Source organism: Bombus vosnesenskii, unplaced genomic scaffold (assembly GCF_011952255.1).
Source record: "Bombus vosnesenskii isolate JDL3184/JDL3185 unplaced genomic scaffold, Bvos_JDL3184-5_v1.1 scf7180000013403, whole genome shotgun sequence".
NCBI lineage: Eukaryota > Metazoa > Arthropoda > Insecta > Hymenoptera > Apidae > Bombus > Bombus vosnesenskii.
In genome coordinates this window covers 821,742-840,948 of record NW_022883026.1, presented here as the reverse complement: position 1 = coordinate 840,948, position 19,207 = coordinate 821,742, and the positions used below count along the sequence as shown (strand labels likewise).

Here is a 19,207-nt window from a genome sequence, read left to right as displayed (position 1 = left end):
ATAGTGTTAAATTTATATCAATGATACCATATACAATTACAATTATCACATAAAAAGTAATGAAATCATAAATTCATTATTAACTTTCACACATAAAAATCATTTTTATCATTTGATCATTATTGCTCATTACAATATCCTTAGCTACTATTTCCAGCAATAAATAAAAAATTTTGTTCTTATATCTAAAATTATCCATTTCAACTTAAAGAATAATACGTGCTTTTTTTTAAAGCATTTCATGTAGAAAAAATATAATACAAGCAATTTATTTATTTATTTATTTAGGTTAGGTTGAATTAAATACATTATGTTCATTATATTTGTAGTATTATCTGTTTTTCTGTATAATGAAAAAATAAATGATAATTTGAATAAATAAGGATATTTCATTGCTTATTAATTGTAAATATAGGATTTCTGTTCTATTCTAACAACAATTACGTACAAGGGAATATACTACACTGATCAACATGGTATACATACATATATTATAAACGAGATTCAATAAAACAATCATTCAAATACATTTATAAAAATTAACATATATATCTCTTTAGAAATACAATTTTCGTACATTATATAACATACCATTTAATAGTTTATAAAAAGTTACTGATATAATTAGTAATTAATATTAGTATATGTATGCACCAATCCAATGTAATATTTACAAAAATGTTCTATTACATGTATTGTAAATATCATACATTAATGCGCTTCTGGCGATTGCGATAGAAGAACTATAAGAACCAAAAACTGAAGTAATGCCTGTAAAAAATTAGAAAATATATAAAATAAACTTTTGTTAGCAGTTACAATAAATACATTTATCAATAAGTATGAACTATTTAATGTTTAATTTGATATTAATTTCGATTACCTTTTATTGAAACTATAGTACTTCTAAGTTAAAATGTTCCCACTTACCATATAAATTAGTACCAAAATCCTTGCAAGAGGATACCTTCTTAAAAATACTCCTGTACGAATACTAATAGCATCTAACAATGAATAAGCTCGTTTTACTCTTCTAGTAACTCCAGTATCAAATGGAGTTTCTATCAAAAATGTGGGTACTTGAGCTTTAGCGTCATCTGTATCGTTTATGTTATTATACGAAACGTTACGTCGACTATTCCTAAATTCATGCTGTAAAGAAAATATCTCATTATATTTAGTTTTAAATTGTTAATATCGTTATATTTAACTAAAGAATATCCTTCTTATATTTAACTCGAATGAAAGCACTTTCTATTAATTAACTTACTTCTATTTTTTCTAATTGTAATCTTAAAGCATTTCTTTCAGTTGTTAAAATTTCTAATGCTTGTTGTTTTGAAACCAATGTTTGGGTCAGAGATGTCAATCTTGATTCTACTTTGCTGCTTGGTGTCGAAGCTGCGGATAATTGCACCCTAAGCCGAGCGATTTCAGAATCACTTTTTTGTAGTTGTGTAGTATAATTATTACGTTGACGAATTAATTCATCCTTTAATGATCTTATTTCCTACAATAATGATTAGTATTAATCGATTTCACTAAATATAACATATATGAAAAGTAAAAATATATTAATTTACGTCTGAATGTAATCTTGCATCTTCTTCTGCATCTAATCTTCTACGCCTTTCTGTAGCAAGAATTTCTTGAGCTTGTATATTTGCTTCAGCAGATTTTTGTCTCATTTTTTCCAATTTTACATCAGCATTCATTAATTCTTCACGTACTATCCTCAATTGCTCAGAACTTTGTTGATTTTCTTCTCTGAGTATATCACGTTCTTGCCTGTCATATAATATAATGTATATTGAAAAGACCTTGTTAAATACTTATCCATCTTACATTTTAAATTTATATTTACCTGAGTTGGTTTAGTTCCATAATTGTTATATCATCCATCCCTGTAGACTCATTGCACCTTAATTCTGCTATTAATTTTTCTTTTTCTTGCAATGTTTTTAGAGCTCTAGCTTTATGTTGTTCTAAATCAGATCTAGTGGAGTTTAATTCTAATCTACTTCTCTCTAAAGCTGATTGTAATTCTATTACTTGCTTGGATAATTGTACTTTTTCTGTATATAAAGACTGCAATTTTTCATTCAGAACTATGATTTCTTTTTGATGATCTGTTTCTTGTTTTCCAAGTAGTTCATTCCTTTCTTCTAAGTTTCTTTCTACTTCTTTCAAATACTTTCTTATATACTTATTGTGAGATGAATTCATCAATTTATCTATTTCTGTATTTTCTTGTTTCACATCATACTCGTATTCTTGTTTTATATTATCAGACTTTTCCATAACAGTATGATCTGAAACAAATTTGAAAATCTTTTGAATTTTAAAATTGATGCAAATTAAATAAATCAAAGTGTAAATTTACCATTATTCAAAACAATATCAGAAGTTTGATTTTCCATTATTTCATTATTTAGGGTATTTATTATTACATTTTTACAAAAATTAGCATTGTCTACATTCACATCATCATGATTAAGGTTATCTGGCATCTCTACAGATGTATGGACAAAACTAGGACTAGAGCGGCCACTATGAATTGATAAGTCCGATACAGAATCTGTAGTATCTGTTGGATGTTCAACCATGAGCGATGAAGGTGTTGATGGTGACATTGAAACTTCTGCTACATTATTTTTTGGACTTGAATCTAATGTATTTAAGAAAGTTAGAAGCTCTTCGTCTTTAGACATAACAGAATTTGTTGTCAATAATGAAAGATTTGGTACTGAACGAACATAAGGAAATTCTTTTAATGATTCTGTATGTGTAGAAGGTTTCAAAATTGTATCATCTTGTGTGTTAACACTGAAATATATCAAAGGAATTGTTGTACTTTAGTTAACAATTATTGATGCACATAAAGATTAATATAAATAATGATAAAAAATAACAGAAATTAATTTATTTTTAATTAAGTAAAATTTTAATAAACTTCAATTATGCATATATATTTTTCTAAATTTTTAGTAATTAATACTTTTTACCATGACTCAGAAGAAATCCATGTAACATGTGTCAACTGAGATTGGGATAACTCATATTTGTCTTTATTTAAAACAGCCGCAGTGTTTTTATCTATTTTATTTAATAAATTTTCTGCCTTATCAGCAAGACCTGACAACCATGCCATTTTCATATAAAAACGAAAATATACACTTATACATATACTTCTTATAACTTTGATGACGTTTAACACTTGACAGAATTCATGTCCTCGAACCGTAGAAACTTAACCTAAAAAAACAAAATATCCATACATACATACATACATACATATATATATATATATATATATATATATATCCATCATTCAATCAGTTCGCTTTATTATAATTCTTTAACATTTATCAAGCAATTTTTTTATTTTGATACTGTAATTATTTAAATTTCTTAATTCAATTAACGAAAAGTATCCTAATGATTTAACAAATATTAATTATTATTTTACTAAACATAAAAATGATTTATGTTGTTATGAAAAAAAAATTGAAACTACAAAGTGATTATTTTTACAACTTTCTGATAAATCTGTTAGATATACTACAGTCGTATGTTTAATATTTCAATATATGTCATACACTTGAATTAGGTATATATATGTACTTACATGACTTTTTATAGATGTTTAATCATAATTCAGTTCATTAATAATAACCAACTACTTGGAAAATAAAAAATATTAAATTGGAATGATTATACGTATATTTAATCATTATGCTTAAAGAATTATAGGTAACAAGGCAAGAAGAAACAGCAGCTACTGAAATTTCTAAAAAATACCAATCTTCAAAAATTATGAATATTATAAATAATATAAATTGAGTTGCTAATAAAAGTAATGACCCAACTTAGTGGTTCATGTGACTTAAAGTCACATTATATAAACCAGAATTAATAAAAAAAATAAAAAATTATTATGAATATATATTCCACGTAAAATTATAAATAAAACATATCAAATCTACAAAATTAATCCAAATCAAATCCAAATAAAATTTACGTATGAATTTTATATTACGAATGAAAAAAATCACTATGCATAATTTAGTATTATTTCTCAATGACATTTATTTAACTTAAAAGATTATGTTTATTTTGTTTATATAATTATTTCAACAGCTTTTGGATATTTTCGTAACTTTTTTACAATGAACTAGTCCACATTACTAATAGTACTTTTATTTTCTCTGATTCAAAATAAAATTTTAAGCCTTTGCAGAAAGACTTTCAAGATCCTTGATACACTGCAGAAGATTAGCTTTCTCCTGTTCTGGTGTAATAGATTTTAATACACTATTTGTAATCCATTGTACCATGTGTTTCTGAGCAATCCTACGATCTATATTATCTATTTGGGCATGATAATCCAGGATTTTTTTAACCTGTAAAGAAAATATACACAAGAAAATATATTATGTAACAATTGTTATTAGTAATATCAATTTTTTAGGATATACTTAGCTTCTTTATTTGTCTTAATGTTAATATTAAAAAAATACAGTAAATAATAAAAATTTACTAAAATTTATATAAAAATACGTAAAAATAAGCATGTTACCTCTGTGTAAACAGTTGCCAGATTTTCCCTATAACTAGCTTCTAACTGCATCATAATATTTTGCTTTCTTGCATCATAGATCATCAATTGTCCTTCTGTACACCACTTTTCCTTTTCCAAATTATCAATTACAGCTTTTTGTTCTTCTATAATTTCATTTTTAGAAAGATTAAGATTATCTTCAACTTCATCAACCTTTTTATCTAGGAATGTTGCAATTTTGGGTCCAAGTTTGTATGAAGCATATAGAATAATAGAAAGCAAACAAATTCCACCATAATATTCGTGTTCTAGGACATACCACTCCTTGGATAATAAGTATGTTGAAAAAGTCGTTAAAAATACATATGGACCTAAATACAAAAGTTATATTTTATAATTTTATAATTAAAAATTACATCTTAAATTAAAGAAGTGGATGAGTATGTTACAAATTATCAATTTACCTGTTGCACCAGTTTTAGGGTAGAAAAAGCGAAACCATTCATCTGGGATGAACCCAAACCTAACTGGAGCTGGTTCCATGGGACGCTTTGGACGTGGTACATTACATGAGGCAACTGCAGTTGTTTGGATCCCACAAGAAGCTACAGTTTTCAGCTGTGAAGAAACTGTAAAATAAATTATAGAGATAAAAGAATACAAAAGTGCAGAAATATATTCTACCTACTACTTAAAATTAAATATTAACTAAGAAACTGATTGCAATTCATGCTGTCAAATATGAATGTATTTTACAATTTATGCAACATATTGCTTGAAACATTGTACAATAAAATTAGTACAATGATATTTTAGAAGTAAAATATCATACAAGTGATATTACATTATTACATAATGGCAATAAAATAATCGATATAAATTTGACAATAAAAGAAATATTATACGGAAATGATATAAAATTAATAGTACATGAAATCTTTTGCAAAACAATAATTATAATTTGTTATATTTAAAATTTTATCTTACTATTACGGATATTTAATCTTGACAACATTCTGTCTCCCTAATTGTCACGGAAGAATCCAGGACCTCTTACACGAATCCACGAAGTTAGCTGCACAATAGTTTCTAAAGCATTTAATAGATAGTAGAGCAATCTATCATCTAATACAGTAACAAATTAATCGTACATTGTGCATAGTAAAATTTTCATCAAATTTTATTTAATACTGTGCACATTTTGTTATATAGATATGAATTAAAATTATTTAGAATATTATAAATTCATTATTAATAAATCCCTATATCATGTTTTTAATTGAAAACAGTACTTTAGAATGATTATAATTTACAAATTTTGTACACTCCTTAATAAAAATTACTGTGGCTTTTCTTAAAATTGTGCAAATTTAAAAAAAAAGGTAAATTTTTTTCAGTAACCAATATGCAATTTCAATGTACAAGTTTATATGATATAAATAGACACTTTCAAAAAATACATATTTAACATTTATGTTTTAAAGCAACATTTTTAATTTTGTTTGCTCTATAATACTATTTTTAAATTACCTTTTTATTTTACCTTTATATATTAAATTATTTATATATGAAAAAGGACTAATTTGTAATTTGCTATAAATATTGAATTTTATATGTAACTGTATTTAAATATGTTTAGTCGTTATATATGTATATGTTATTATATTATACTAAATTATATTAAATTATCTTATTATATATTAAATTAATATATTATTAGAATATTATTGTTATTATATATTGTTATTATATTAAATTATACATAACAATAATATTATATATTAGTGAACTATTATTTTTAACTTCAGAAATATTTCTATAATAAATAATAAATGTAAATACAAATGTATTGATTAAGTAATGTAAAATAAGGAATTTATTAGAATTAGAATGAAGCATAAGCATTAATTTGAAAAGTAAAAAGTAACAAAAAATATCATTTAAATAACGCCATAGTGCTATCGCGTGAACTTGCCTTTAGTATGATTATGGAAGTTAACTCAATGATCGTATCTAGAAACAGTCTATAGTGAAACTTGAGTAACACTAATCGACAGTTAATGGTTACAGCTGCAGCAATCAAATCTTATTTACATTTACTATAGAAATATCCGGTATAAACCAAGAACGAAATTTAAACTAATCGATTGTGTACGCAAATGAAAAATTGTACATTTGTCCAACCATGTAATCGCCGAAAGTGGCCGGATAAAGGATGGCACTGACTCGGAAGACAGATAAATACTTTGCAAACTGGCTTTAAACTATTTATTATTGTTAATAATTAATAGTTCAAATTTCTTAATACAATTTCTTGTTATCTTATCCTCGACAACTTTTGTATAGTCTTTCTCAGGACTTGAGTTGCAACTTTAGATTATTTATTAACGCATGAACTAACAATCCGAATTTCTTGATATTTTTTGATAAATAAAGTTGGGTTCTAAATTCAATTCAATTTTTTACTTTTAAGCATTAACTCTTTTCAGTACAAGTTGGAATAAACGATCGTTTAGAAACGTCAATCTTTTTAAATCATTTGAGTCACAAGCATCAATCCACGTACCTTTTTCCTGAAAAAATCCAAAACAAAACGTAACATTGTAAAGACGAAACGTGTAATATATCAAGAGACTGAATTTCATATTTAAATTATATGTATAAATCTCTAAAAGCATGTTACGTTATCGCGTGAATATATCCTTGTCTTACATATAGCTTTAATAATCTAAAAAGATTGACATGTATCCTTGCAATGTTGTCAACCACGTACAAATGTTTTACAATTTTTTAAATAGAATGTATATGGAAACTGTCCAGAGGTTCGATGCGTAGTACGGCAATGGAAAAATTAGAACTTGGAGATTCCGAAGTTTGGAATCAAGCAAATCCGAAGTATCACAGGATCGTTGCTACATGCAAATGTAACAATCAACAATGCGTTAGCTAACTTTGCAACCACATGCATGTGCTATAATGGCTTCCAATCTGGTTTTACTTTTGTCAATTAATACGTAAACAGGCACTGTACAAAACTACTTGTAAAAATTATTATAGTGGTCTTACAAATAAAAGTTACTCATTTCAGTAAAACGAAAGATTTTCATTTGAATATTTCCCTTATTTCGACAAGCAGTGCAGATCAGCGCTCCGCGAGTACCAACCCATGTTCTCGTTTCTTGAAAATCACCATAAATCTGTAACAAATAGTTATAAAATGTAAAATTAATAATTATTACTCTTTATTCTTGCCGTGTTATTTTACAAGTATGGCTCTACTAAATACGACACGCTATTGTTTAGGAAACGTTGTAAAAACACGTAAGAGCATATTATAATTCTATTAATTATCATTAATTATTAATTTCTATTAATTATACAACGGACTAATAAGTTTAGTTACTTTTTAAACTATCAACATATAAATTATAATTTTAACTTAGTACTTTGATCTGCTCATAGTAACAGGTGTTTTTTTTAAGAATGTTGAGCTACAATATATGACTTTTTTAGGAATTCAACACGCTTATAAAATGAATTATTCTAGTATCAAAAGTCTTGATAAATATGAGACTTTAACAATATCAGTACCCAAAAAATGGATTTATATGGTACAGTTAAATAGGCCTGAAAAGCTTAATGCGCTAAATGATACTATGTGGAGGTATATATTTCTATTAAATCTTAATTTCGTTACATCTGAGGTTTAATATATTTATTTTGGTGACTGTACAGAGAATTTAAGATTTGTTTCGATCAACTAGCTTCAGAACCAGAATGTAGAGTAATAATTCTGTCAGGTGCTGGCAAAACATTCTGTGCAGGTATTATATTTCATTTTATAAATATTCAATATAGCTGAAAAAGAATATAATACTAGACAAATGTTGTAGGTATTGACCTACAAGATGTAATGAAATTTGGTCAAGATTTGGCAAAACATGAAGATATTGCACGAAAATGCAAAATTCTACAATTAAGGATCAAAGAGTATCAAAAAAGTTTTACTGCAATAGAAAAGGTTGTATGACATGTATGATAATTTTCAATTACTTATGCAGCATTTATTAATATTCCCTTTCCTTCTTTTTTTTAAATTATCTTCTAGTGCCCAAAGCCAGTGATTGCAGCCATACATGGTGCATGCATTGGAGGTGGTGTAGATATGATATCTGCAGCAGATATTCGCTATTGTTCTTCAGATGCATGGTTTCAAATAAAAGAAGTTGCTTTTGGAATGGCTGCTGATGTTGGTACATTGCAAAGATTTCAAAAAATTATAGGTTCTGACAGTTTAGTAAGAGAACTTGTTTATACTGCAAGGAAATTTTCAGCTACTGAAGCTTTACAACAAGGTTTTGTGAGTTGTTTACTTGATAATCAAGAAAGGTAAAAAATGTTTATATTTTATACAAGTAACAAGATAATGAGATCTTGATTCTTGCTATTTTTGAGAATAAGTAATTCAGTTAAAGATATATCTTTTTCTTTTTAGTTTATTAAATAGCTCACTTGCACTTGCAGAAGAGATAGCAAATAAAAGTCCAGTTGCAGTACAAGGTTCAAAATTAAGTTTAATTTATTCAAGAGATCATTCTGTTCAGGAGGGTTTGGATCATATTGTAAGCTTCAATATTTTTCCACCTGCAATAACAATTATTTATATATATATATATATATTTATACATCTTTTCTAAATTATATTTTAACAGGCTATGTATAATCAAAGTATGCTTCTAAGTGAAGATTTTATAACTGCCGCTGTATCACAAGCTACCAAAGGTGATCTACCGATATTTTCTAACTTGTAAAATTAAAATTTTGTGATATGTATTATATATATAATAATACATGCATACAAGGTGAAAGTTAACATGTCCTTTTAAAGAAAGAATAAGAAATATGTTTTATACTTTTACAATTATTTTAATACTAACACCTTTTTTTAATAAATTGTTAATTCAATAAATTATACAACTGTATTGATCAAATTAGTGTTAAACAAGTGTCTGGTAAGTTAATAAAAGACTGTCCAATCTAGGTTTTTTAGGCATGACTTCTAATTTAGCAGCATCCAATGCATCCACAATGGAATATACATTGATCTCATCAGGTATTTTTACCTATGTATAAAAAGTATAAAAGAATATTCTATATTTTATTTTAATTACACATTTTAATTTCAATTCATTTATATCTAAATTTGAATATAACAGTTTCACCATTTTTTGTGGTAGGTATTGTGTAATAAAATTATAAATATAAAAGCATATATTAAAAGGTATCAATACATACGAGCAGTAAGTTAATATAATGTTCATAATTAATTTTTCTTGTTTGTGGATCACATGCAATAGCCATCATGTTACTTATTTCTTCCTTTGAAAATGGTTCTCCAATTTCCATCATTGCTTTTTCTAGATCTTCTCGCATAATATATCCTCGATTTTCGGGATCTAATAATTGGAAAGCTTTTAATAAATCTTCTGGTTCTGCTGGTTTAAATCTAGATAGAAATTCAAAATTAATAGCTTTGAGATTATATATATATATCAAGAATGTAAATACCACAAGTCACAATTTTTTATTTTTAGTAAAACTAAAATTTATAAGAAACTTACTTGCGTTCATTAATAGCTTTAGACATATATTCTAGAAATTTATTTAATGGCACACAATTGTTTACTACATCTTCCACTTCAACTTGTATTTCTTGTAATTCTGCTTCGGTAATAATACATCCTAATGCCCTAATAATGGTTCCCAAATCTCTAACGTCTATTTCACCAGTCTTTGCAGTATCAAATATATCAAATATTTCGCACAGTCTTTTCTCCAGCAATGTTGGTTCTGAAAGTGGCACTGTATAAAAAGTATGTGTTAAATATGAAAATATACGAAAAATGTATAACATAAAATTACAATAAGCAAACAGTAGAAATTAAATAATAATAGTAATAATAAAGCAATATATTACATTGCGCCATTATATTTTTGTATTTCGTACATAAAAGTTATATGGTAAACTATATTTTATTTACAGTCTTTTGTATACATACATACATATATGAGATTAGCACTCAATAATTGTTTGATCAATATAATGTTGCAGTACATACATTTTTACACACCTATACATTTTTATCTATGTAAAATCAAGCTTCCTCTCTCATAGTAATGTATAATATTTTATATACCTATAATTTATAAATTATACATACATCGTGCAGATTCAAATCTCGTTAATCGTCGTAACATAATACTTTGTCTAATAGATTCTCGACTTGGTTGAGTTGCAAGTTCCTGTACTGCTGATTCCATTGTATATTTTAAATTTTAATTCGAATTCGTTTTGAGGGTATACCAAGTTATAGAAATATAGAAAAGATTTTAAATGTACTTCAATCTTTATAAAAATTTATTGCCTAAATTAATATTGTATACGTTTCCTTGACAAAATAACTCGTGAATTTAGCAAGTTAAAAAACATTACATTCATGATCTGTACAAAATTCATTTAGTTAATGTATTTATATACACTCACATTCGTTATAATGATTTATATTTAAATTTCAACTATGTTTACAAAAATCTTAATTTAACCATGTATGTTTTATGAAAAGTATAAATATAAGTAACTATTATTATTTGGAATAGGAAAAATATTCTTTCAGTTAAATTTTTCACCATTCAAGAACCAAATGGAAGAATCTTTAAAATATTCTTCTTTTGAAATGATGAAAAGGCACTATCTTAAAAATGAGCCGTTTGTCGATCTATCTCCGTAAGATCTTCTATTATTTCTTGTACACGTGTTCCAATCTTTTTTGCTACGTCTATCTTTTCATTGTTAGGTAAATAAAGATAACGCCAGACTAAGTCACCATCAATAATACCCCTTGCAGGATTACCTTGAGTTCGAATATGACTTTTATAAGTACTAAAAAAATAAAAAATAATGAATTGTAACAAATATTTATTATTTAAATGTTAATAAATAACCTCTTTTAATATAATAATTACCGATATGCTTTGGGATTTAAACCAGCAATGTGGCAAATGTGTGTTACCAGAACATTTTGTAACATAAGTAATCTTCTATATGTTTTTTCTGGTACGGGTAAGATATAACCAAGACTACCATCAAGTGATGCTAACAAAATAAAATTGTTACAAATTTATTTAAATATTTAAGTGAGAAAATTTTTTAAGTTGAACTCACCATACATAGTAACATGTCTTTTATCTGCACCAGAGAAATGCTTTTTATCATTTGCTGGATCTGAAACTCTGCATTTTATACGAAAAAATGTGTTTACTTTTTGTCCAAGATGAAAATCAGCTTTTCTAATTAGTTTTTGTCCTCCAAGACTTTCTCGCGATTCTGGTTGATACATAAATAAAGCCATATTACTTTCACCATCAGCCACAAGAAATCCTAAATTAGTATTGTCAATTAAATATTCAATAGTATAAACTTCAGCTGGCCTGAAATCCTGAAAAAGATATTCTCTTAAAAATTTCCCTACTGAAGAAATACAAAATTATAAAAACACTTGTACTTACTCTACTGACAAGAGATAATGTTCTATATTCTTCTTGAAATCTTAATAAACTAATAGATTTATATACATCAGCTATTAAAATTAAGCTTTTAATGCTTAACATTTGATGAATGTAAATTTGTGTATCTATGAAAGCAACCCCAACAAGATCATTATCTTTCAATTGCCAAATATAAATTTTTTGGCCAACTGCTGACACTAGAAAGCCAGATACTTGTGTAATTGCAGTAATCGGACCTTTTTGTTCTTTTGCATAAATTTGTTTGAATCTATTTTTTGTTAAAGGTTGACCAGGTTCAGGTACAACTTCAATTATATCGAATATAAGTATCTATAAAATAAATCTCTAAATAAAATCCAATATATATTTAATGCATTTCATATAAAAGTAAAATTCACCCTTCCTCTGCTTGTAATATCTTCACCATAATTATAATTTGTTCCCAATACTATGTAACCTTTTAAACCAGATCGTGTACCTTCATAAGCTAGAGAAACGTTCTTTAAACAAGTAACATGTTCCCACTGATCAAGTTCAATTTTAGTATTGGGAATAGTTTCCCATGAAACAGGTGAAAACAATACTATTGAAAATTGTTCTTGTGAAGGGTAAATAAATCGTTCTGGTCGTTCTTCTTCTGTAAATTCCTTAAAAATAATAACAAAAATGTTATTTTTATTTTCGCGATTTTATTTTAGATGTTATGCTTTTATTTATACCTTATCTTCACCATTGAATCTATAATAACTTTTAAGTGGTTCAGCTATACTTGTTATAACACAGTAAGTTTTACTTTCAAGATGATATGTAACAAAATGTGGTGTACATCGTAATGGTACTTTTCTAACAGGCCATGGAGCATCATATGATAAATGAGTTGGTAAAACACATATTCTCAATTCTTCCTAAAATTAAAATGTAAAATGTACACCTACACTCTAACTCAATTTTAGTAATTATAATAGATAATAATTATTAATCGTAATAATAAAAAATATAAATTATATTAATCTGAATAATGATACCTTTCTATTGAAATATAGAAATCCTTGTGGACAATTTATATTATTAAAAGGTGCAAATGAGGTAACAGGACCATCAATACCCATTGGATGAGTACGTAATTCACCACGTCCTGTAAGAAATATCCAATGAGGATAATCACTGCAAATAAATACACCATTGTATCCAGCGATATTACTAAAATAACGCATCATGCAATGTCGAGTTTCATTCATCATAGGTATATCCTCATCCCTTGGTTTTGGTCTATGAAGGAAATTAATAATTACAAATCATGAAAATAAAAACACTACAATTAAAAAATATATATATACCTTAACTGTCCTGGTATTATACCATGATCTAATTTTTTAAATCTTAATTTTAAATGACCTTTTGGATATCTATATGCTTGATAAATCTGAAGTTCAGAATCAAGTCGTACTAACAGCATTGGTCTATTTCCATGATGACCCAATGCTACCATTAAAATTTCTCGCACCTAATTATATGTTATTTAATCAATTCATAGTTAATTAATTAATTATATTCTTTATTTAATTTTATATGTATGTTAAAATATAATATTAAATTCAATTAAATTATTTACAATACCTGCATTTCAGGATTAGGAATTTCATTTACAGGCGTTGTTTGTAATGTTGTAGATTCCATACTGTCATGTAACACATATTGTCCATATCCAAAATTGCGGATAAGATAGGATAAGCGTAAGTCAGGAAGAGAATAAATTTCTAGCGTTCCGCTATCTCTATATACTAATAACCAATATGTTGGTTTTATCTCTTGTAAATGTTTTTGCCACCTATGTATGTCAAGAATATTTAAATGTATATTTTATTTTATATATTTAAGTTTATATTTTAATATGAAGAGAATATAACATATTGAATTGAATATTTTAAATATGTTATGTAATAATATATGTATATGTATGTCTGGTTTACATTAGAATTAGAGTTCGGGGCGTGAAACGAAACTTCATTTGGATTATACATTGTCGTTGAGAAGACATTGACTAGTGCAAATACGATTATTATAGAATTGGACAAGTAACCGTGGTAATTAGATACTCGAGAAATTAATGACAATGATCCTAAGTTCAATAACGAATCCGCGGTCGACGGGATGATAGATGAACGTGCTCACAAAATCTAAGTCGGACGCGTAATATTCACTGATCGTAAAGTGTTACTCTATTCGTCGATGGGACCGCGAGAAAGAATGACTTTCCGTCCCAACGATGCCACAGAGGAAAACTATATGGGGTGTGTCTAAGGACACGAGATCATCGGATTCGTCGAAAAAAGCCTTTGTTCAGAAAGTAAGGGAAATTGGCGTTGCTGCTAATTGGTCAATCTCCATATCGGTGGTTAGAAAAAGATGCTAGCCGCCCTCGAGGGAAAGTTGCTAGTGGGAGACGTCGTTCGTTGAAAAAAAATAGATCTCCCCTATCTTCCCGTAGTTGGGACAAAGACTGTTTGTCTGTTTGAAGGACTTTAGGTAACTAGATCTTAGTGTTTATAATGGCCCTCGGGCTAGCTGATCACGTACTGTGCGTGTGGCGAGCCACGGGACAGAAACCGTTGGAATGTTTACTGTCGCGTGCCGCTACAAATATTTCTTTTAAGGAGAGCTATAGAATTACTCCGTACCTTTGTTAGATAAAAAATCCCGTGACCGCGGCTACATTCGGCGACTGGCTGGGCCTTGAGCCCAAGCTCATTATCACAAATCTCGAACAAATACGATCGGATCGAAAGACGACAATTGTTTAATTACGCCTATGATAGAATCTAGATTACGGTGTTAGGGGATTATCCCGAAGTTCCAAAGGGGAGGCTTCGACGTCCTTTCATCTCCGACATGTATATGTTATTTAATATAATATTAGTGAATAACTTTGAATTGAAATAAACTTACCAAGGAGTTCTTTTAGATACCCCTTCAGATGTTTTAGTATGTGATGGTGTAGGCATTTGAAAAGCTGGTGCATCACCATACAGTAGATCATCTTCATTATCAATATTACCAACAATAGGTGGTTCTTCTATATTGTGTTCTTCTTCAGGTGCTTCATCTTCTACATTTTCAGGTAATTGTGTTGTAAATATTCCGCTAACATCTCTATAAGCACATAATGCTTCTATTTGAGGACGCTAAAATTTGGATAAAATAAGAGAGTTAATCAAATACTACAATAGAACAATAATAAACACATAATAGCGTTATAAACTTACGAATAATAAATTGGCTGCTTGAGCATGCAATTTTGCAGTTCCACGCCCTTCTCTTAGAGTCAATAACATGACTTGTCCATCTTCGGAAAGTAATGTCACATAAGGATCTGCACAGCTTGCATGTACAATTGGGCATCCAAGATCTATGGGCATGTGTTGAATCTGTAATTATGATATGAAAATTTATATTTAAGTACAATTGGAATAACATTGTATGTACCTGTTCAATTCCTTGTAGAAGGCGTACACCCATTTGAGTAACTTGCACTATGTATCTATTTGCACCAAGATTTCCAGCAAATATTGTACTTCCTTGTGTACTGAATCCACTTTGATCTACTTCATTAATTTCTTGACCAGTTTGCAGTATCTAAATATAAGATATTTTAATCTTAAACAATATATTACTATATTTAGAAACTAAAAATTATGGCTACATAGAAAGTATAGTACCATTGTTGAATCTTCTTGACTTAGAATTAAAAAAGCATGGCTTCCTTCTGCTTCCGGTCTTATTTGTTCATCGTTATTTAATGTACCAATAACAGTCCACATATCTTCACATCCTGGCAATTCAAATGTAGTAACAACCTGTTTTAAATGTAAACAGTATTTTTATCATATCTTGTAAAATATTTGAATTTAAATAATTCACAAATTATTCAAAGTATAAAACAATTATTTACTTGAGGCCGAATAGAACGTTGAAGGACACAAAGTGCCCCATTTTTACCATATCCAGAAGTTGTAACAAGTTCAACATCAGGATCTTGACTATGTGAAAATTCTTCTGATAGAAAAGCTGGTTCACCCATAGATATGTTGCCACATGGACCAATATTTAACAAACTATCACATACCTGCAAGAATTTAAGTGCACGTTTGTAATACTTTATTGTTTTCAATCAGTTATTTGTCATAATATATAAAAATACTTCAAATATATATGATGTGATCTGGATGGAAGTATGCGTTTCTCTCTCACTTCCATACACTTCTAATTCTTCTGGATCTTTTATATCTAATACATCAGATGCCATCCAATCTCCTATGAAATCTTGTTTTATTTTTTTTGCTGGAGTTTCTTCAGTCTCATTTTCTTCGAGTATTATGTCGTTCTCATTCGTATTTTGTAAATTTTCTGGTTCTTTTTCAGTAAATCTTAATAATAGTGAGTTACCAAGACGAGATCCCAGAAACAGATAATTATCTTCACACATGCACACCTAAGTTTTATGATATTTTATACAGGGAAAGATGTTTTTATATAAAGTATATAAAATTAAATTAAATTACGTTATGCTTACACATGATGTTAATACACTTGCTGCAGCTTTGTCAAAATGGAAACCTCTTACCGAACGCATACTATCCGCAAATAAGGATAACACATACAATTCTCCACTTTTTAATGAAATGACTAAACGATCTGAAGATATAAATGCAACTTGTGAACCTTCTAAGCTTATTTTTACTCCTTCTTGTGGTTCTATAATAATAATAAGATATTAATAAATATTAATAAAACATTAATAAATTTAGCTGTATTTTGAAATATATATTATTTAATACCAACTTAATGGAAAATTTGTACTGGTTTCTGCTAGACTATTTAGGGATACTCCATAAGGTGGTATACTTTGATTTAAATAAATAAGAGAATTGACTGCCATAATTAAAGTACCACCAAGCGGTTTCTTCACTGGTACTGCTTGATAGCAATCAAATGGTAAATTTGACACAGACCAAATTATAGGGTGTACTCTTTGTTGAATATTTAATGATATTGCAACCATAGCACAAGTATCTTGTCTAACTGCAATACGTCTAAAATTTTACATTATATTTATTATTTTATTAAAAGTTGAATCAAACAAGTTCAATTAAACATATTAAAAATCTTACCCAGAAAATGTCCTTACTGGTTCATATAATATTAATAATGTTGGTTCATAATAACCATGTAAAAATTGTAAATCTATTATGTTATCCATTTTCTCTTCTAAGCTTTTTAGTACAATCATATATGATGATAATATAGGAGTTTTATTGGATAACGCTTTTGAATTATCTAATAAATCTCCATCATCAAGACTTGGATCCTTCTTGAAAGGTAAGACAACTAATTTTCTACCATATATTAACATTACTGCACATCTACCTTCAGGATCTACTCTAACTATTGGAATATGGTGATGATTTGTCCACCCATCCTAAAAAAATGATACAAATAATTATGTCATGTCTTGGATTTGCAATTTATCCTATATTTTGAAACATATAAGTTTTAAATATTTTTTAACAATGTTAATTACCCGTATTTCTTCTTCTTCAAAGTAATGTAGAGATACTGTTCTAAGGTCATGTGTATCTTGATCATACTCTACAACTGATAATTTTGCATCACGAAAGCTTAACAAAAGAGAATCTCTTTGAGATCCAACAAGAGTTACAGCTTGCATTGACATTACATTTCCGTGTAAAGTATATTGAGATAAACATTCTAATTTCATTTTCGGTGGACGCGATTCTAAAAAAAAGTAATATTTAACTACGCTACTTAATCTGTTTCTTTTAAAATAACAAATAATTAATTGAATATACCTGTGTATTTTTCTTTCTTCGTTATATCCACATCTGGAATTAAACGAAATATTCTAATAATATTTGCGCCGGCTACTGCGAGACATTTTTCTGAACGATTAAAGAAGTAACACGTTATTGCGTGCTCTACTCCTGTAGCCGGATGAGTACTTTTACATATCGAATACATTTTGTTATGACATTACAAAATCATATTCTATAAAGGTTAGTATACACAGTGCAATACTTTTTTTATTGTTGTATGAAGTATGTACTTATATATTTTGTATTCAGTATTACATGATATTTGATATAACATACCACTACTCAAATACAAAATGCACTACTTCCAATTTATAACTAGTTGCATGTAACTATTATAAATTGGTATAGATTTGTGGTTCCCTCTAACGTGAATATCTTGTATGATAATAGGGTAAATTCTAGCGCTGCGAATTTAACTGTACAGTAGCGTAGCCGAGGCAACGAACAAAAGTTATTTAACAAATTTATTTATTAAATGTCAAAATAATTTATCAGTAATAACTGTGATCACTCTCAAATTTCGCATTTATTTTCATGATCGTGGGAAAGAACATTGCCAAGGCATAAATCGCTCGCTTTCTAATATTGTAAACTCCAATCAAATTGATGTTTATTAGCATTAGTTAATAAGAATTTATCTTATTGAACAACAAATAAATTGGCTAATCAACAGATAAATGGGCTACTCTGCAACCTAAAAACAGAGAAAATCGTTAGAATGTTGAACCGTTAGAGCTGTCATGCTGAGCTCAGAGTCTAAATAAATTTTATTAAAGCGCAAATCTTTGTTAAAGTAGTCAATCTATTATAAATATTCATTTTTAAATATAAATTATTTTTCAAGTTAATCTTTCTCGTTGTTTATTTTTTCATTCAAACGTTGAGTTAGTTTTCGAATTGTTTGAAGTTGTAACGCGACAATTACAGGCTGTAACCGCGCTAAATTCCCCAAAACCTTAGAAAGATCACACAACATAACTTACAGTCTATAGTTTATGATTCCAAGTTTATTAAATATAAAAAATAAACGTAATTGTTATATTACTTTTGTTAGAATTTTGTTTTTGACCTAATAATTTAGCTATAATCATAATTTTCTGAAGTACGTAAAAATATGAAATTGCTTACTTTTGTAACCAATAAGGTTAAAGAGAAATAAAATAATATTTAAAATGAATTTGCGTATCTT

At 27.8% G+C, this 19,207-nt stretch overlaps 5 protein-coding genes across 8 annotated transcripts; 1 reads left to right on the top strand and 4 right to left on the bottom strand.

The window, feature by feature from the left end:
• Positions 1-294: 294 nt before the first annotated feature.
• LOC117237833 (golgin-84) lies at positions 295-3,262 on the bottom strand. 2 transcript variants are annotated; one of them, XM_033502195.1, is made up of 7 exons: positions 3,006-3,262; positions 2,384-2,826; positions 1,865-2,312; positions 1,584-1,788; positions 1,271-1,510; positions 931-1,152; positions 295-771 (listed from the first exon to the last, which is right to left on the bottom strand). In XM_033502195.1, exons 1-7 carry the CDS (start codon positions 3,155-3,157, stop codon positions 712-714), a joined length of 1,770 nt encoding a protein of 589 aa, XP_033358086.1. In that variant the 5' UTR covers positions 3,158-3,262; the 3' UTR covers positions 295-711. The 2 variants fall into 2 exon arrangements, with proteins under 2 accessions (XP_033358086.1, XP_033358087.1); XM_033502196.1 differs by having other exon boundaries at positions 2,999-3,168.
• Positions 3,263-4,064: 802 nt separating this feature from the next.
• Positions 4,065-5,658, bottom strand: LOC117237884 (ATP synthase subunit b, mitochondrial). The gene is made up of 4 exons (XM_033502292.1): positions 5,549-5,658; positions 5,026-5,190; positions 4,580-4,932; positions 4,065-4,403 (listed from the first exon to the last, which is right to left on the bottom strand). Exons 1-4 carry the CDS (start codon positions 5,574-5,576, stop codon positions 4,227-4,229), a joined length of 723 nt encoding a protein of 240 aa, XP_033358183.1. The 5' UTR covers positions 5,577-5,658; the 3' UTR covers positions 4,065-4,226.
• A 2,108-nt stretch (positions 5,659-7,766) lies between these two features.
• On the top strand, positions 7,767-9,434 carry LOC117237801 (delta(3,5)-Delta(2,4)-dienoyl-CoA isomerase, mitochondrial). Its single transcript, XM_033502150.1, has 7 exons — positions 7,767-7,882; positions 8,075-8,225; positions 8,297-8,385; positions 8,455-8,582; positions 8,670-8,950; positions 9,057-9,183; positions 9,274-9,434. The coding sequence occupies exons 1-7, from the start codon at positions 7,831-7,833 to the stop codon at positions 9,370-9,372; spliced, it is 927 nt and encodes a 308-aa protein (XP_033358041.1). The 5' UTR covers positions 7,767-7,830; the 3' UTR covers positions 9,373-9,434.
• LOC117237803 (dynein regulatory complex protein 8-like) lies at positions 9,079-11,317 on the bottom strand. 3 transcript variants are annotated; one of them, XM_033502155.1, is made up of 4 exons: positions 10,539-11,317; positions 10,183-10,423; positions 9,857-10,067; positions 9,559-9,684 (listed from the first exon to the last, which is right to left on the bottom strand). In XM_033502155.1, exons 1-4 carry the CDS (start codon positions 10,546-10,548, stop codon positions 9,559-9,561), a joined length of 588 nt encoding a protein of 195 aa, XP_033358046.1. In that variant the 5' UTR covers positions 10,549-11,317. The 3 variants fall into 3 exon arrangements, with proteins under 3 accessions (XP_033358047.1, XP_033358045.1, XP_033358046.1); XM_033502156.1 differs by lacking the exons at positions 9,559-9,684; positions 10,539-11,317 and adding an exon at positions 9,079-9,205 and having other exon boundaries at positions 10,183-10,499; XM_033502154.1 differs by lacking the exon at positions 10,539-11,317 and having other exon boundaries at positions 9,512-9,684; positions 10,183-10,499.
• LOC117237797 (cleavage and polyadenylation specificity factor subunit 1) lies at positions 11,315-18,163 on the bottom strand. The gene is made up of 20 exons (XM_033502142.1): positions 17,995-18,163; positions 17,706-17,920; positions 17,296-17,603; positions 16,967-17,217; positions 16,698-16,879; positions 16,326-16,616; positions 16,077-16,250; positions 15,844-15,981; positions 15,611-15,760; positions 15,391-15,552; positions 15,074-15,309; positions 13,745-13,955; positions 13,465-13,631; positions 13,153-13,396; positions 12,847-13,032; positions 12,526-12,774; positions 12,128-12,457; positions 11,784-12,057; positions 11,585-11,714; positions 11,315-11,501 (listed from the first exon to the last, which is right to left on the bottom strand). The coding sequence occupies exons 1-20, from the start codon at positions 18,161-18,163 to the stop codon at positions 11,315-11,317; spliced, it is 4,254 nt and encodes a 1,417-aa protein (XP_033358033.1).
• Between the last annotated feature and the right edge of the window lie 1,044 nt (positions 18,164-19,207).

Coding starts and splice junctions, on each gene's coding strand:
- LOC117237833 (XM_033502195.1), bottom strand. CDS start 3,157: ATGAAAATGGCATGGTTGTCAGGTCTTGCTGATAAGGCAGAAAATTTA. Junction 1,789..1,864: donor ATGGAACTAAACCAACTCAG/GTAAATATAAAT, acceptor ATTATATGACAG/GCAAGAACGTGATATACTCA. Junction 1,511..1,583: donor ATGCAAGATTACATTCAGAC/GTAAATTAATAT, acceptor TCATTATTGTAG/GAAATAAGATCATTAAAGGA.
- LOC117237884 (XM_033502292.1), bottom strand. CDS start 5,576: ATGTTGTCAAGATTAAATATCCGTAATA. Junction 4,933..5,025: donor CCCTAAAACTGGTGCAACAG/GTAAATTGATAA, acceptor TTTTGTATTTAG/GTCCATATGTATTTTTAACG. Junction 4,404..4,579: donor TGGCAACTGTTTACACAGAG/GTAACATGCTTA, acceptor TTTTCTTTACAG/GTTAAAAAAATCCTGGATTA.
- LOC117237801 (XM_033502150.1), top strand. CDS start 7,831: ATGGCTCTACTAAATACGACACGCTATTGTTTAGGAAACGTTGTAAAA. Junction 8,951..9,056: donor TTACTTGATAATCAAGAAAG/GTAAAAAATGTT, acceptor TTTTCTTTTTAG/TTTATTAAATAGCTCACTTG. Junction 9,184..9,273: donor AGGAGGGTTTGGATCATATT/GTAAGCTTCAAT, acceptor ATATTTTAACAG/GCTATGTATAATCAAAGTAT.
- LOC117237803 (XM_033502154.1), bottom strand. CDS start 10,475: ATGTTATACATTTTTCGTATATTTTCATATTTAACACATACTTTTTAT. Junction 10,068..10,182: donor AAAGCTATTAATGAACGCAA/GTAAGTTTCTTA, acceptor ATTTCTATCTAG/ATTTAAACCAGCAGAACCAG. Junction 9,685..9,856: donor ATTATATTAACTTACTGCTC/GTATGTATTGAT, acceptor TTTTATACATAG/GTAAAAATACCTGATGAGAT.
- LOC117237797 (XM_033502142.1), bottom strand. CDS start 18,163: ATGTATTCGATATGTAAAAGTACTCATCCGGCTACAGGAGTAGAGCAC. Junction 15,553..15,610: donor TTCTACAAGGAATTGAACAG/GTACATACAATG, acceptor TCATAATTACAG/ATTCAACACATGCCCATAGA. Junction 13,397..13,464: donor ATAATACCAGGACAGTTAAG/GTATATATATAT, acceptor TTTCCTTCATAG/ACCAAAACCAAGGGATGAGG.